Here is a 13,722-nt window from a genome sequence, read left to right as displayed (position 1 = left end):
TTCTGTATTCACATAATGTTTACAGTTAACAGACTCTCAGGGAAAATACGAAATTTTCACACAATGATACCCCATGAATATTCACTATTTAATCTGACAGCACGCCAGCACCTTTGTATTTCCTGTTTTCTGTTTGAAACGTTATGAAATTTTAAGACTGATGTTGGTCCTGCTATAGATGTTTCGTAGTAGAACCATCTTAAAATGTAGACCTCAAGCAACATTTATTCTTATCTTGTCTGGAAATCTGATGTGGACTTCCAAGAACTTGCAGTCAGTTAGCACAAAGTGAAACCTTCTGAGTATGGTCTCAGCAAGCCTTTGAAAACCAGGAATCCTTACGTACACAATCTGTCACTGTTCAAAGTAATCCTTGAAAACTGAAAAAAAAATGTTTTTGCCAGTGTCTGACATGCAATATTTGGACAAGCCTCTCTCATCACAACTCTGAGCCCCATGTCATTTGAATGCCCAAAAGAACATATTTTACTTTCTTTTTTAATGGAGGTTGTCCAATGGGATGGAACATGTTAAAGCTACAGTATGTAGGTAAGGCAGGTAGCTTTGCATCGAGTGTTATTTTATATCTGCCACTAGTGTCACAAAGAAACAAGAAGCAGACGCACGACTGTACATTTATCTTATCACAGCATCTGTTCTCCAGCTTTGCGGTGTCACAATATGAAATGCCACGCTGTTTCCTGACAGTCACAAACAGCACAACAAAACCGTAAAGATAATATGACGTTATTTAAAGCATATATCGCTAGATGGCGCTGTAAACGTAGGGGTCAATTTATCCAAGCGATGACCTATAGCTTCCTGTTTTGAATAGTCCAGGAAGAAGAAGTAATGGCGACGTCGGTGGAATCCGACTTCCCTCGGGCTAGAGGAGCCCGAAAGGGCCGAAATGGGAATATCCTCATAAGAATTAGACAAAGTCAGATTACTGGCCGGGGTATGAGCCGAGGGACACAGGTAAATCATACTGATAACTAGTCAGAGTGAGCCCTTTCCGACGCTGTAGCTGACTTAGCTATGTAATGCAGACTAACGGTAGCTGGTTATGTGAAGGCCATTGCGATCCTCGATCTTGCGTGTGGGACACTACCCGAGAATAAAAAGCAGTCGAGGTCCTTTGAAACTAGCAAAGTTTGCCGTTAGTTTCCTGGTATATTGACCCACAGCAAGTAGCTGTTTGAGCAAAACCATCTCCTATTCGTTAGCTATCTGTATTGATCGTACAGTACTTTAGTATGTACTCTAGCTACAGTCTGTTCTGCTGTAACGTTATCTTATTTTAGTTTGTTCCATAGTTATTAGATAGCTACCAAATAAGATAGCTATCTAACTTGTCATTGTTATTTTGTATTACCGTTCGTGTAGGTATGTGTAATGCTAATCAAGCGAGCTGACTAGCCAGCTAAGCTGTTGACAGTTTCCTTGAAATTATAACTCATCTTGCCAGCAAACCGCTTAGCTAGTCTAACTAGCTGACTTAGGTAATGTGTGTCGCGGAGAACGAATCCTGTTTAAAAATTTCAGATTCACTGGTTTAGCCAGTTCGTTAGGTAGTTTTGCAGTATAACGTATGATATAACGTATACATGAAAACTGGTATCTCCCACCCTGCCCGTGTAAGGTAATTAGCCTAGTTAGCTAATGATGGCGAGTTTTCCTGCTAAAGCGGATTTTCCTGAGGCTGTTTTGATACTTCGAAATGGATGACTAATGATCTACTCTGAACTGCCTCAGTGTGTTGTAATCCTCCAAACGTAAACAAACTCCTGTGTCACAGTAATTACAATAGACTGGCTAGCTAACGTTAGTCTCTAGATAATTCCTACCACGGGCACAGACTTGTGCTACTGCGTGGCTTTCCTTTCGGCTAACATTAGCTGCTGTAGGCTGTTATTCATAGGCACAGCTGATTTAGTTCACTGTAGGTTGGTTGTGCACTGTTGCATATAGTGAGTAACGTTAGCCTAACGTTAGTTGTCTCACAAGGAGAACATAATTGTGTGGTTTACAGAAGGTTCAGGTTTGGCTGTCAGTTTTCACTTTTCATTTGACGTTGTAAAGTTGCATTTTGCTAGACGAGTATCCGGATGTGTTTACTTGCATAAAGAATCGCAGGCTTCTCGTTGCTATGACCAAGCGAACATCTGTCTCCCCTTTGAAGTGGTCAGGCCTGTAAAAAATTTGGATGCATTCAGATTTAAGTAGTGTGAATGTCCCCACACACTTGAACCCAGGGATAATTTGCAGGGACGTCGCAGATGACAAAGGCGTCTGTAAAATTAAGCACTGTCTGCTGTTTCAGCTTGAAGAACACCTGTGCGTGTGCTGTCTTGTTACATCCTGGACAAACTGCTAAGCATCGATTTGCTTGCTTTTCCCCTCATAGTCTGATTTCCTTTCTCTGCTCTTTCCGGTTTGTAGCTGATTCTGCTCTTGGTGTCAGAGGTCCCTATTAGTGCTTTTCCCGTTTCATGATAACCCTTTGATGAAGTCCAAATAACAAGACAGTGCATGGTAAAACGTCGTAGGGAAACATTTTAAACTAAAGCGAAATAATTAACTGTATGATTGACAGACAGAGTGTAAAAAAACATATAGTAAACATAGTGATTGGAATGCATTTTAAGAACACCTTGTGGTGGACATTCTTTTATCTGATGGTGGTAAAACACTTGAGCGGAGAGTTTGGGGAATTTGATTATAAAATGAACAATGGTGTAATTATTCTTGCTCAGTCTGGATTTGTGTGTCTGAAGTATGTGTGTAGGCAAAGATGGGATGAGAATGGCTTAGTCGTCATGGTGGCATGGAGGTCTGCATCACATTATACAGTGGCTTCAGAAAGTATTCAGACCCATTCACTTTGTGTTACTTTGTTATGTTATAGATTTAATCTAAAATTGATTCAATGTATTTTTTTGGCTGCAAATCTACACACAATGACCCATGATGACAATGCAAAAGCATTTTTTTAAAGAAATTTTTGCAAATGTAATAAAAATGAAAGCAGAAATATTTCATTTATAAGTATTCAGACCCTTTATTCAGTACTTTGTAGTTTTAGCAGTTTTTTTTGTCACACCCAGTTTTCTCCTTGTCTTGTTGGGTAACTCAAGGGTTAACAAAACTGTGGTGGAAAAGCTTTATGGAATGCTGAATGTGATCTTAATGACAGTTGCTGTGAATACCTGTTAGTCTCTTTTGCAGAAAGTACAGCTTCTCCTTCGAATGGAAGTCAGACTGTTGGAGGAAGACTGCTTAATTAACATCATTTTATTCCAGGATGCTTTTTATTTAGTCCAGGGTGATTTTCATAATAATTTCTCTTTGTGTTCAAGGTACTTTGCTGGTGCAAACGAGAAGTAAATATTACAGAATCAGAGTGTGTTGTGGCTCAAATCAACATTGACTTTTTTTCCTTTCTGGGGCCTTGCTTGCTTCCATCATTTTGCTTGCCACGATAAAGGACCTACTAGGAAACGTGACGTGCAGCATAATGCCTTGTTAATTTGGAGTGAATTGAATGACTGCTCAGCTGAGATTTATTTATTTATGACCCGCTGGCTTTCCAGTTCAGTTTCTAGGGTCAGTATTCTTCCATATTGAAGAGGTATTTTGTTTGCTTTTTTCCCATGAGCCTCTGCTCTGTGTCTCAGGGCTTTGTCGTGCGGCTGCTTTGCAGTGCAGCTCTCTGTAATGTCTCTGTTAGCTGTGGCTTTTCATCAATAAAAAACTCTTGAAGTGGAAATGAAATGATGAACAAAGCATGGTGAAAGCACCCTGAGAAGGCCTCCACATCAGGAGCAAATAGATGCCCAGGGCAGAGCCTTTTGTAGTGCGGCTCTGGCAGCGGAGTGTGCTGGCTGGCATATATCACCCCCGACGGAGACTATGTTTGATCTTATGCCTTTACCACTGTAGAGCTGAAACCAGACCGGCTCATTTATATCCCTTTCCCACTGTAGAGCTAGAACCAGACTGGCTCATTATATCCCCTTACCACTGTAAAGCTGGAACTAGACCGGCTCATTTATATCCCTTTCCCACTGTAGAGCTTGAACCAGGATTGCTCATTATAAGGCTTTCCCACTATAGAGCTGGAACCAGACTGTCTTGTTATACCCCTTTTCTAGAAGTAGCTGAAAATAAAATGTAGTGTTTTTTTGTGGAAAAAGCTCAGTCTTTGACTGCAGCTGACATCCAGGCAGGTGTCTTTCTGGGCAAACTACAGCATTCGGTTTGATGTCATGTGCTGCAGCTCAGGGGTTGCTAATACAGTGGAGAAGCAACGGTGCTGTACTCTTGTTTGGCTCAGGCTTACTCCAGCTCCAGTGTGCTAAAGCTGTATCCCAGATCACAGCAGTGAAGCATTGTGGCTGTGCACCTATAAGCTGGAATCCAATGGCAATGCAGGTGTACCTTTGGAAGAGGAACTTGTCCCCTTTTGCTCCTGTATGCTGCGATGTGTGGTGGGAGTGTTGTGTCCACTCCTTAAGTAGCAAAGTTTGTGTCTGTGCAGTGAAGGAAGTGAAGGGTCAGACTGGCTGCAGATGCAGTCTGAAAGCACTGGTAAAGCATTGGTATTCTGAATATTGTATCATTTGACCAAGCATTGCTCAAACGATACAATATTCAGAATACCACTCTTAAGTATGAATTTGTAGTTTTTTTTTTTTTTTTTTGCACCAGCCTGTTGACCGTGACTGTAATACAGTGGAGATGTTGCTAAGATTATGAATTTGGGTACAAGTTTGTTTTACTGTTTTGCCATCTGCACAATGGGTTTGTCCACACACTGGGGCTAGATTGTGGGTCAGACCCTGATTCCCAGGCATCTATAGGCATTCTCTGAGCTCCCCATCCCTGTTGCTTCAGAAAAACACACTTTCTGTCTCACAGACCTCCACTGCTTTGCACGAATTGAAAGGACTGTGCATTGTTCATGGAAACTGATGTCTGTAGGGCTTTTTTTGGGTCATTCAGAGATGGTTCTCAGAGGAGTGGCAAGTGTACTTTTTCTGTGAGGTATGTGGGTACTTGCTGGGTTAGTTTTGTGACAGTGACGTGAGTCACTGAGCTCAAAACGCTGAATGAACGGGAAAGCGTGGTCACGGGGGTGGCATCTTTGATGGTGAAGGCAGGAAACTGGCTCAGCAGGGGGTAGATGAGTAGTCCGAATGGTGGAATGAAAGCTGTCAGTAGTTACGTTGTGCTTGTAAGCTTTTTGTGCCTGCGGTTTCACCTCACACAGCAGTTCTAGACATGGTACCTTACGAAGTCTAAAAAGATAAGAAGCTTTTTTTCTTTCTTTCTTTCTAATGGAGACGTGCGATTGTGCCACTGCTTCCGTTACAGATCCCGGAGGCCCTGCTCCAGGAGAGAGACAGTCGCGCCCGGTGGCACGGGGTCCCCGTTTATGTGCAGAAGCTGTATGACAGCAGCCACCCCAACAGCGACCTGTCCCAGTCCCACGGAGTTCTGAAGGTGCCTGCTAACCCCCCCAAGCCGCCCTCAGCCGCCCTCACGCAGGCCAGAGTGGACTCTCAAGCCAAATGCACATTATTAGGTTGAACATTTAAGTTAAGCTGGAGGTGCCCCCTAGTGGCTGTTGTTCCAGATGTCCGGATCTAAAACTATATAGATGTACTCAATGTCATGTGTAGATCAGTTTTTTATGTGTCTGCCTGCAGTGTTGAGGGGGATGTGGGCCACGCATACCAGCTGGTCAAAAACTCAAGTTTCCCACTACTGGCCGTCTGTTTCAGAGCCCAGCCAATTGTTTCAGTTCTGCTATAAATCAAAGATTCCACAGAAGACTTGGCTTTAACTGTTGTGTAATGTTTCAGTATTTAGTAAGGACCTGTAATTACTGACTGAGATAATGGTGATAGAGAATTGCTCAAAAAATGGCATCATAATGAAAATGAAAACATTTTTGAAAGCAAAATCAGAAACAGGGAAAAGGTGTGTACGTCGGTATTGAGTTGCATTCATGCTTTTTGAATCATAATCTTCATTCTGATTCAGATTTCAGTATCAGGTTGAAATATAAAGTGAAACTTATTCACACAGCTTTTTTCCCTGTTGTGGCAGGAGCTGTCGTCCTTGCTGTCCATGGAGGCCATGTCGTTTGTAACAGAAGACAGAAAGACAGCGCAGGAGTCCACCTTTCCCAACACATACACCTTTGACCTCTTTGGAGGTGTTGATGTGAGTTATCAAACGTTCCCTTATCGTAACATTTACAGACTGGATTTGTATCAGAGTCAGTGTGTGGTACGACAGGCAGCGTGTTGTTTCAAACTGTGTATGGTGCACTGTCATATTCATATAATGTAAATGTTATGAGCTGCACTTTGGCAATGTGGGTAGGGAGCTGGACTTAAGCCAGAGGGTTGCATGTTCTGTTCCTAAGTAAGGTATTCGTGATACATACATTAGGAAATGGCCTAACCTGAGCTGCTTCTGTGAATACCCATCTATGTAACTTTATTTGAAAAATGTAATCTATGTGAGGGGTGCTATGTAAGGGTAATGTAATTTATCTTCCTCTGCCTGTAAAACCTGAAGCAAATAAGTAAGCCACAAATGTGTCTGTGTGATGGGGTGGTTGTGCAGTCTTGGGCGTTTGCCTCTGACCTGTGTTGTATAGGAAACTGAAGGTGATGGTGAGTATTCTTTGGTCATTAATGCGTGTTCCTTTGCCTCCACAGTTACTGGTGGAGATCCTAATGAGGCCCACACTGATTCCACAGAGGAAAAACACCAAGAGTAAGCCCAAAATTTTTCTACACAGCTCTGCCAATGTGCAGAGAACTTCTCATGGGATTGGTTGTTAACAGTGAACACAGTGTGGTGCAATGTTCTCAGCTGACTCAGTGTGCTTGTATTAGATGCTGTTTTTGTGTATGTTAGTTTACACTGCCATGTAGTTTACCGAGGACAGTATCGCAGAATGCATGCTTACTTTGGAAATCTGTGTCCTGTAGTTTTAAAACCACTCTGGACAGCCTCTTAACATAACTCTCTTTTTCTGCAGTGAATGATAACCTAGTCAAGGACTGCCTAAGTGTTCTTTACAACTGCTGTATATGTGTAAGTACTTGTGGTGAACTTGTTTTCAGAATGATTGTATTAACTGATATAACAGCAGAGACACCGGTGATTTATCTGGGATGGGGCAAAAGCATTTGGGGATGCTGAATCACATGTCACTCTCTGTGGTATTACCCATAATTCTGTGTGCAGGATGTACCCTCCTCAATGAAATACTGATCTCTCCTTCTCCTCTCTTCTCTCCCCTCTCACTTGTACATGAAGCCCTCACTCCGCACTCTCTTTCCTGAAAGGACTGACTCTAGGTTGAATTAACAGGTTTGTTTTTATTTGCTTTTTCCCTCCGCAGACTGAAGGGGTGACAAAGAGCCTGGCTGCAAGGAATGACTTTGTCCTGTTCCTCTTCACGCTGATGACCAATAAAAAGACCTGCCTGCAGACAGCCACACTAATTGAGGACATCCTCGGGGTCAGAAAGGTCAGGGATCAAGCTGGCATTTGTCCACCTAAGAAAGTTACAGAGAGTTTAATCAGTCACATTGCACAGAGTTATGGAATTTTGGAGAAACTTGTTATATTTTACACTTTGGCAAATTTGGTTTTGCTGACTTGTGTGCACACACACGCACACACACGCACACACGCACACACACACACACATGATTCTACACACATGCCAATACACATGCATTCAGTTATGTAAAAAATTACCATCTCTGACATTGACACTCTTGCTTGACAACATTGCTTTTTCCCTTTATGCAGACTGGAAAAACAAGGAGAAAGGCACAGGGCCCCAACCTCATCTTCAGGTAATTTAGACTGACATTAGCATGGTGATCTGACACTTCCTCTCCATTTCCCAGGAGATGATCCATCTGGAAGATGTCCCCAACCTGCCTGCTCTGGTGCAGAGTTTCGACCAGCAGCAGCTCGCAAACTTCTGCCGCATCCTGTCTGTCACCATCTCCGAGCCTGACGTCGACAATGACGACAAACACACCCTCCTGGCCAAGAATGCCCAGCAGAAGAAGAACGCCAGCCCGTCCCGTGCCGAGATAAACCAAGGTAGGGCCGGAATTGCACACCGGCCAGCGTTCAGCTCAATTGGTCTGAAAGTCTGTGGAAGTGGTGTAACAATGTATTTGCATGTATCTTGTGAACCACCTCAACCACTCATACACTTTTCTTCTACCCCTCCTTCTCTCTCCCTCTCCCTCTCCCTCTCCCTCTCTCTCCCTCTCTCCCTCTCCCTCTCCCTCTCCCTCTCTCCCTCTCCCTCTCCCTCTCCCTCTCCCTCTCCCTCTCCCTCTCCCTCTCCCTCTCCCTCTCTCTCTCTCTCTCTCTCTCTCTCTCTCTCTCTCTCTCTCTCACACTCTCGCTCTCTCTCTGACTCTCTCACTGCAGTGACCCTCCTGAACATCCCAGGCTTCATCGAGCGTCTGTGTAAGCTGGCCACACGTAAGGTGTCCGAGGTCATGGGAACCTCCAACTTCCTGCAGGAGCTGGAGGACTGGTACAGCTGGCTGGACAACGCCCTTGTCCTCAATGCCCTAATGCAGATGGCCAATGAAGAGGCGGAGCACAGCAGCACAGGTGAGCCACACCCACATACGCCCATCTACAGCTTCAGCCCACAGAGCAGTACCTGCCCTCTTATAGGTGTTTGTGAATATCCATGTTAATAGGTTGTACTTGTATAAGAGAGAAGGGAGGTCTTTGATTTGCTTCTGCATACTGTATTTATTGGTGTTTTGCTGCGGAGTTTGTATCCATACTTGTGCTCAACAGAACACATTTGCAAAATGGCTGTGGCCTGGACTCAGGTTTAAGCTTGTAGGGCATTTCAGATTTGTGGTTGTCTTTGGGTGGATGCAGTGGATCATAAGTGCAGTGGATCATCTCTCACTCTCTTAGTAAGTAAATTTGACATTAAAGGCCAAATGAGGAGCCAAGACAGGCTGCATTGCCTGTTCACATGACTGTAATGTTGTTAAAGAACAGCACTGGCTGAAATGAGCGGGACGTGGGGGCTGTGAAGTGTGTTGTTGTGCTGGGCTGACGTGGGCGCCGGCCCGCCGCGCTGCTCTGTCTTTGGGCAGAGTCATCAGATGAGAGCACGCTGGCAGCGAGCCCCCTCAGACACCGGCTGCCGCAGTCCATGAAGATGGTGCACGAGATCATGTACAAGGTGGAGGTGCTGTACGTCCTGTGCGTGCTGCTCATGGGCCGCCAGAGGAACCAGGTGGGCCACTGCACCACAGTGCAGAATCTCACAGTCCTATTGTTCTGTACAACAGCCATTGGATTTGAATGGCAATATTACTGTCAAGTTTCATCCAAACTGCTTATAGTAGTCAAATATGTATGGACTTTTTGAAAATGTGACAAAATTTGACAAAATGTGGCTGCCATATCACGTCAGCACACATGCCTAATGTTTTGTTTATTATTAATATGCTGTTTATTTTTGTTTATTGTTCAGTTAATCATTGTTAGCATTATTCATTAAATTATTGTGGTTAAAGTAATTTATATTAATAGTCTGCTATCTACATTACAACTGACAGATGGATCCTCATATCATATTGAAATATGACTGGCAGTTTAGTTTCACTGCCAGCCACACAACACAATGACTACTTGAACATCAGCTGTGGGAAAGGAGTACTGTTGAGCTCACAGAAACAAGAACAGAGTTACTTTACGTGGGTAGCAGTTTCATAAACACGATTGCACTGATTTAAGCCCAAATGCCACAAAGGAGCAAAACTTCACTGTCTCTCTTTTCACCAAGGTAGCAAGCCATCTGGACAACACTGGAAACGTTTGTGTTCTAACTGGAAGTGTGACCATCCTCCTCAACAGGTTCACAAAATGCTGGCGGAGTTTCGTCTGATCCCAGGCCTCAACAACCTGTTCGACAAACTGATCTGGAGGAAATACACGACCTCCAACCACGTCCTGCACGGACAGAACCAGAACTGTGACTGCAGCCCGGTAAGCCTGTGTGTGAGAGCTCCATCGTAGCACCCTGAGGTCGGTGTCCTTCCCGTGCATCACCCTTACAGTCTTCTCCATCACCCGCACAGGAGATTTCCTTCAAAATTCAGTTCTTGCGGCTACTTCAGAGCTTCAGCGATCATCATGAGTGAGTATTCATGGACTGCTTTAATAACAGCTGTCTGTGTGTGTGTTTGTGTCTACATGTGTTTTTTCCACACTTTTATCAGTGTCAATGCATTTTCTTTTCCTCGTTTTTAGAAACAAGTACTTGCTGCTGAACACCCAGGAGCTGAACGAGCTCAGCGCCATCTCTCTGAAAGCCAATATCCCAGAGGTGGAGGCCTTGGTCAACACAGACAGGTGAGGGCGATGCAGACGCAGCACCACTGGCTTACAAACCGTCACTGCTGTGGATGATGTCAGAGCAGCCAGTCAGTTGTCCCGCTTAGCACTCCTATCTGTTCCCCTGCTCGCTAGGAGTTTGGTGTGTGACGGTAAGAAGGGACTGCTGACCCGGTTGCTCACAGTTATGAAGAGGGAGCCTCCAGACTCATCATTCCGGTGAGAGAAGCGTGGCGCTTTGGCTGTCAGAGACCACTCCCTCTGTACCAACACAGTTATCCTTTTGCTTTTTCTGACATCCTTTCTTTTTCGAGAAATCCTTTTGCGAAGTCTCTCTCTCTCTTTCCTTCTGTCTTCCCATCTGTCTCTGTCTATCTCCCACTCACTTTCTATTTCTTTATCTGTGTCTTTCTCAGATTCAGAACGTTATGTTTGAGTGATGCTGGGCAGGGATGACCAGCGCTTCCATGTGAGCGATTAAAGTTGTGGTTTACTTTAATCTGCAGGTTCTGGCAGGCGCGTGCAGTGGAGAGTTTCCTGCGTGGGACCACGTCCTACGCTGACCAGATCTTCCTGCTGAAGAGAGGTCTGCTGGAGGTGAGGGGGGGGCGCTCCCTGTGACTCGACGGGAACGCATTCGCAATAGAGTGTCGACTTAGGCACCCGCTGTTCCTGTGGATAAAGCAATTTTGACAAGCTGACTTGTCTTTGAATCCCATGCATGAATGTCAGTCGATCAGCATGACTGGAACTGCAGAGGCGATAGCTCCACACCGAGGGGAGGCAGTCCTCCCCCTTGCATTAGATGCACGTTACTCCTGTGGCAAATGCGTTTGCTTTATTTCAATGAACAGCGAGCCTTTGATGACCTTCCATACCTCCCACACCAGTTGGTGGTTTCTATGATTTAAAGAAAGTAGTTGCGCCCTGTTATGGCCGGTGGTACATCCCATATCTGCCTCCGCTGTCTCCCGGGACCCTTCTCTCCTCTGCATGATCTCCAAGCCTGGGATGATTTCTGTCACATAGCTGAGTTATCTTTACCCCACTAGGGTTGTACTCTACCACTTGCTTCGCTGTGAATAGCAGATTAGAAGTGGTACATTGTGATTGAGTCGTCGCAGGTGAAGTGCGATTCGGGGAATCTGTTGATGCTCACTTCCTCTCCCTGCCCACAGCACATCCTGTCCTGCATCATCGACAGCGGCTGCAGGTCCCGCGACGTGCTTCAGAGCTACTTTGACCTGCTGGGCGAGCTTATGAAGTTCAACCTGGACGCCTTCAAGAGGTTCAACCGATACGTCAACACAGAGGAGAAGGTGGGCCGCTCCACTGCCTCTTTTCTCATGCTCCCAGATACATGGGAGCGCTGCATACAAAGCTGGTCCTATAGCAATGCAACAACATTTTAGCTACATTAGAAACTAGTGCACATGGTAACCACATACTAACAAGCCTTCGATTCAGACCTGCCCTTAGTTACATGCTTCATTCATATAAGCTTTATTTTTCTTATTTAGTTTCAGATCTTCTTGACTCAGATCAACAGTTCCTTGGTAGACTCCAACATGCTGGTGCGCTGCATTGTCCTGTCCCTGGACAGGTTCCAGAGCCAGATGGAGGATATTAAAGGTACTATGGAAAGTACCAGGCTTGCTCTGTAGTGTTAAATGTGCTGTTTCCTCTGTTTCTGTAGGGGGTTAAATTCTATTTGCTCTGTTTTTACAGTGGATGGAATGTTGTCTGCTCTGTTTCCGCAGTGGATGAAATGTTGTCTGATCTGTTTCCGCAGTGGTTGAAGTGCTCTCGGAGTGTTGCCTGCTGTCCTACATGTCTCGAGTGGAGAATAGACTGACGTTCCTCTTCAGGCTCATCAACATCATCAACGTGCAGACGCTCACACAGGCAAGCCCCTGCTGACCTCTGTCTCTCTCCCTCTCTGTCTGCCAGTCAGCACATTTGATTCCCTGTAGGAAAGGAACGTTCTCTCATCAGTCGTGTCTTAGTCCCCCTCATCTCTGTCCCCCTGCTGCTGTGTTTTGTGGTGTTTTTATTGTGCACTTTGAAGATGCAGCAGAGATGCATATCATCCCAAAATTACTGAACCCAGACCTCGGCTCCCTCCTTTTCGCACTCGGGCTCCCACTCTGTTAATTAGGGGGAAAGCAGCTAATTTATTGGAAAGGGCCAGTTCCATTAAGAAGCATGGCTGGTCAGAAATTGTTGCCATTTGAAAAGCTTGGTAAGGCCTGGTGAAAACTGAGGTGGGCTCACTCCATCCTGGCTACCCTGATAACCTGGCCTTTCTTCCCGCTAAAGCAATTGCCAGATTTCAATCCATCCACAACCCCTCACTTATGGACCCGTTGATCAGTTCCCAATCCTCTGGTTGCTGTGCTTTGTCACAGGAAAACGTGAGCTGTCTCAACACTAGCCTGGTGGTATTAATGCTGGCAAGAAGGAAAGGCAAGCTGCCTTTCTACCTGAACGCCCTGCGGGAGAAGGAGTATGCCGAGAAGTACCCAGGCTGCCTCCTCAACAACTTCCACAACCTGTTGCGCTTCTGGCAGTGCCATTACCTCAACAAGGACAAGGACAGCACCTCCCTGGAGAATGTGAGTGTCCCCCCGGCCCCCCCCAAACCCTTCTGCTTCCTCAGGGCATCCATAACCTGTTCTGTTTAAGGATATCATCATATGAGGGTAGTTGCCATGGAAACCATATCAGTCTGAGTGCTCATTGGCCTGTTCCTCAACCATCCTACCCTTCTGCCTCGGTGGTACCCGAGTGTGTCTAACGCCAGCCTCTTCCCACAGAGCTCCTGCATCTCCTTCAGCTACTGGAAGGAGACGGTGTCCGTCCTGCTGAGCCCTGACAGGACTTCTCCGTGTGCCATAGCTAGCTACATCGACGAGGCCTACAAAGAACTGGACACAGATCAGATGGAGGATGCGTTCTGACCGGGGCATAGGGGTGTGGTGTGGGTGAGAGGGTGTTGGAGGGGGTGCAGGGCAGGGAAGGACAGGGAAGGGAAGGGAACGGGGCTTGCAAGCCCTGGAGCGCAGATGAGATCCTCTGAGAGAACTGTTGCAGAGGCATGGCCCTCTGTGGTGCTGTGTCAGTGTGCAGCATTTCTGCCTTGCTGTCGGAGGGAGGAGAAGACTGTGGCCCTCACTGAACCACACCCATTTTTTTCCTTGTCACCAGATGGAGGATAGGAGCAGGAACAGTAAAATAGACTTAATTTCATGGAAGCGCAACAGTTTTAAGTTAGTGGTTTGCTTTAGATGAACTCAA

The 13,722-nt window shown here is 45.5% G+C and overlaps 1 protein-coding gene across 1 annotated transcript; it reads left to right on the top strand.

The window, feature by feature from the left end:
• Positions 1-843: 843 nt before the first annotated feature.
• Positions 844-13,722, top strand: LOC118779283 (short transient receptor potential channel 4-associated protein-like). The gene is made up of 19 exons (XM_036531318.1): positions 844-978; positions 5,377-5,505; positions 6,115-6,231; positions 6,735-6,792; positions 7,061-7,116; positions 7,427-7,555; positions 7,944-8,145; positions 8,485-8,673; positions 9,180-9,322; positions 9,946-10,077; positions 10,170-10,228; positions 10,342-10,443; positions 10,561-10,644; positions 10,932-11,022; positions 11,604-11,744; positions 11,946-12,057; positions 12,218-12,330; positions 12,834-13,040; positions 13,242-13,722. Exons 1-19 carry the CDS (start codon positions 853-855, stop codon positions 13,383-13,385), a joined length of 2,334 nt encoding a protein of 777 aa, XP_036387211.1. The 5' UTR covers positions 844-852; the 3' UTR covers positions 13,386-13,722.

Source organism: Megalops cyprinoides, chromosome 6, assembly GCF_013368585.1.
Source record: "Megalops cyprinoides isolate fMegCyp1 chromosome 6, fMegCyp1.pri, whole genome shotgun sequence".
Lineage (NCBI taxonomy): Eukaryota > Metazoa > Chordata > Actinopteri > Elopiformes > Megalopidae > Megalops > Megalops cyprinoides.
This window is presented reverse-complemented; position numbering and strand designations above follow the sequence as displayed.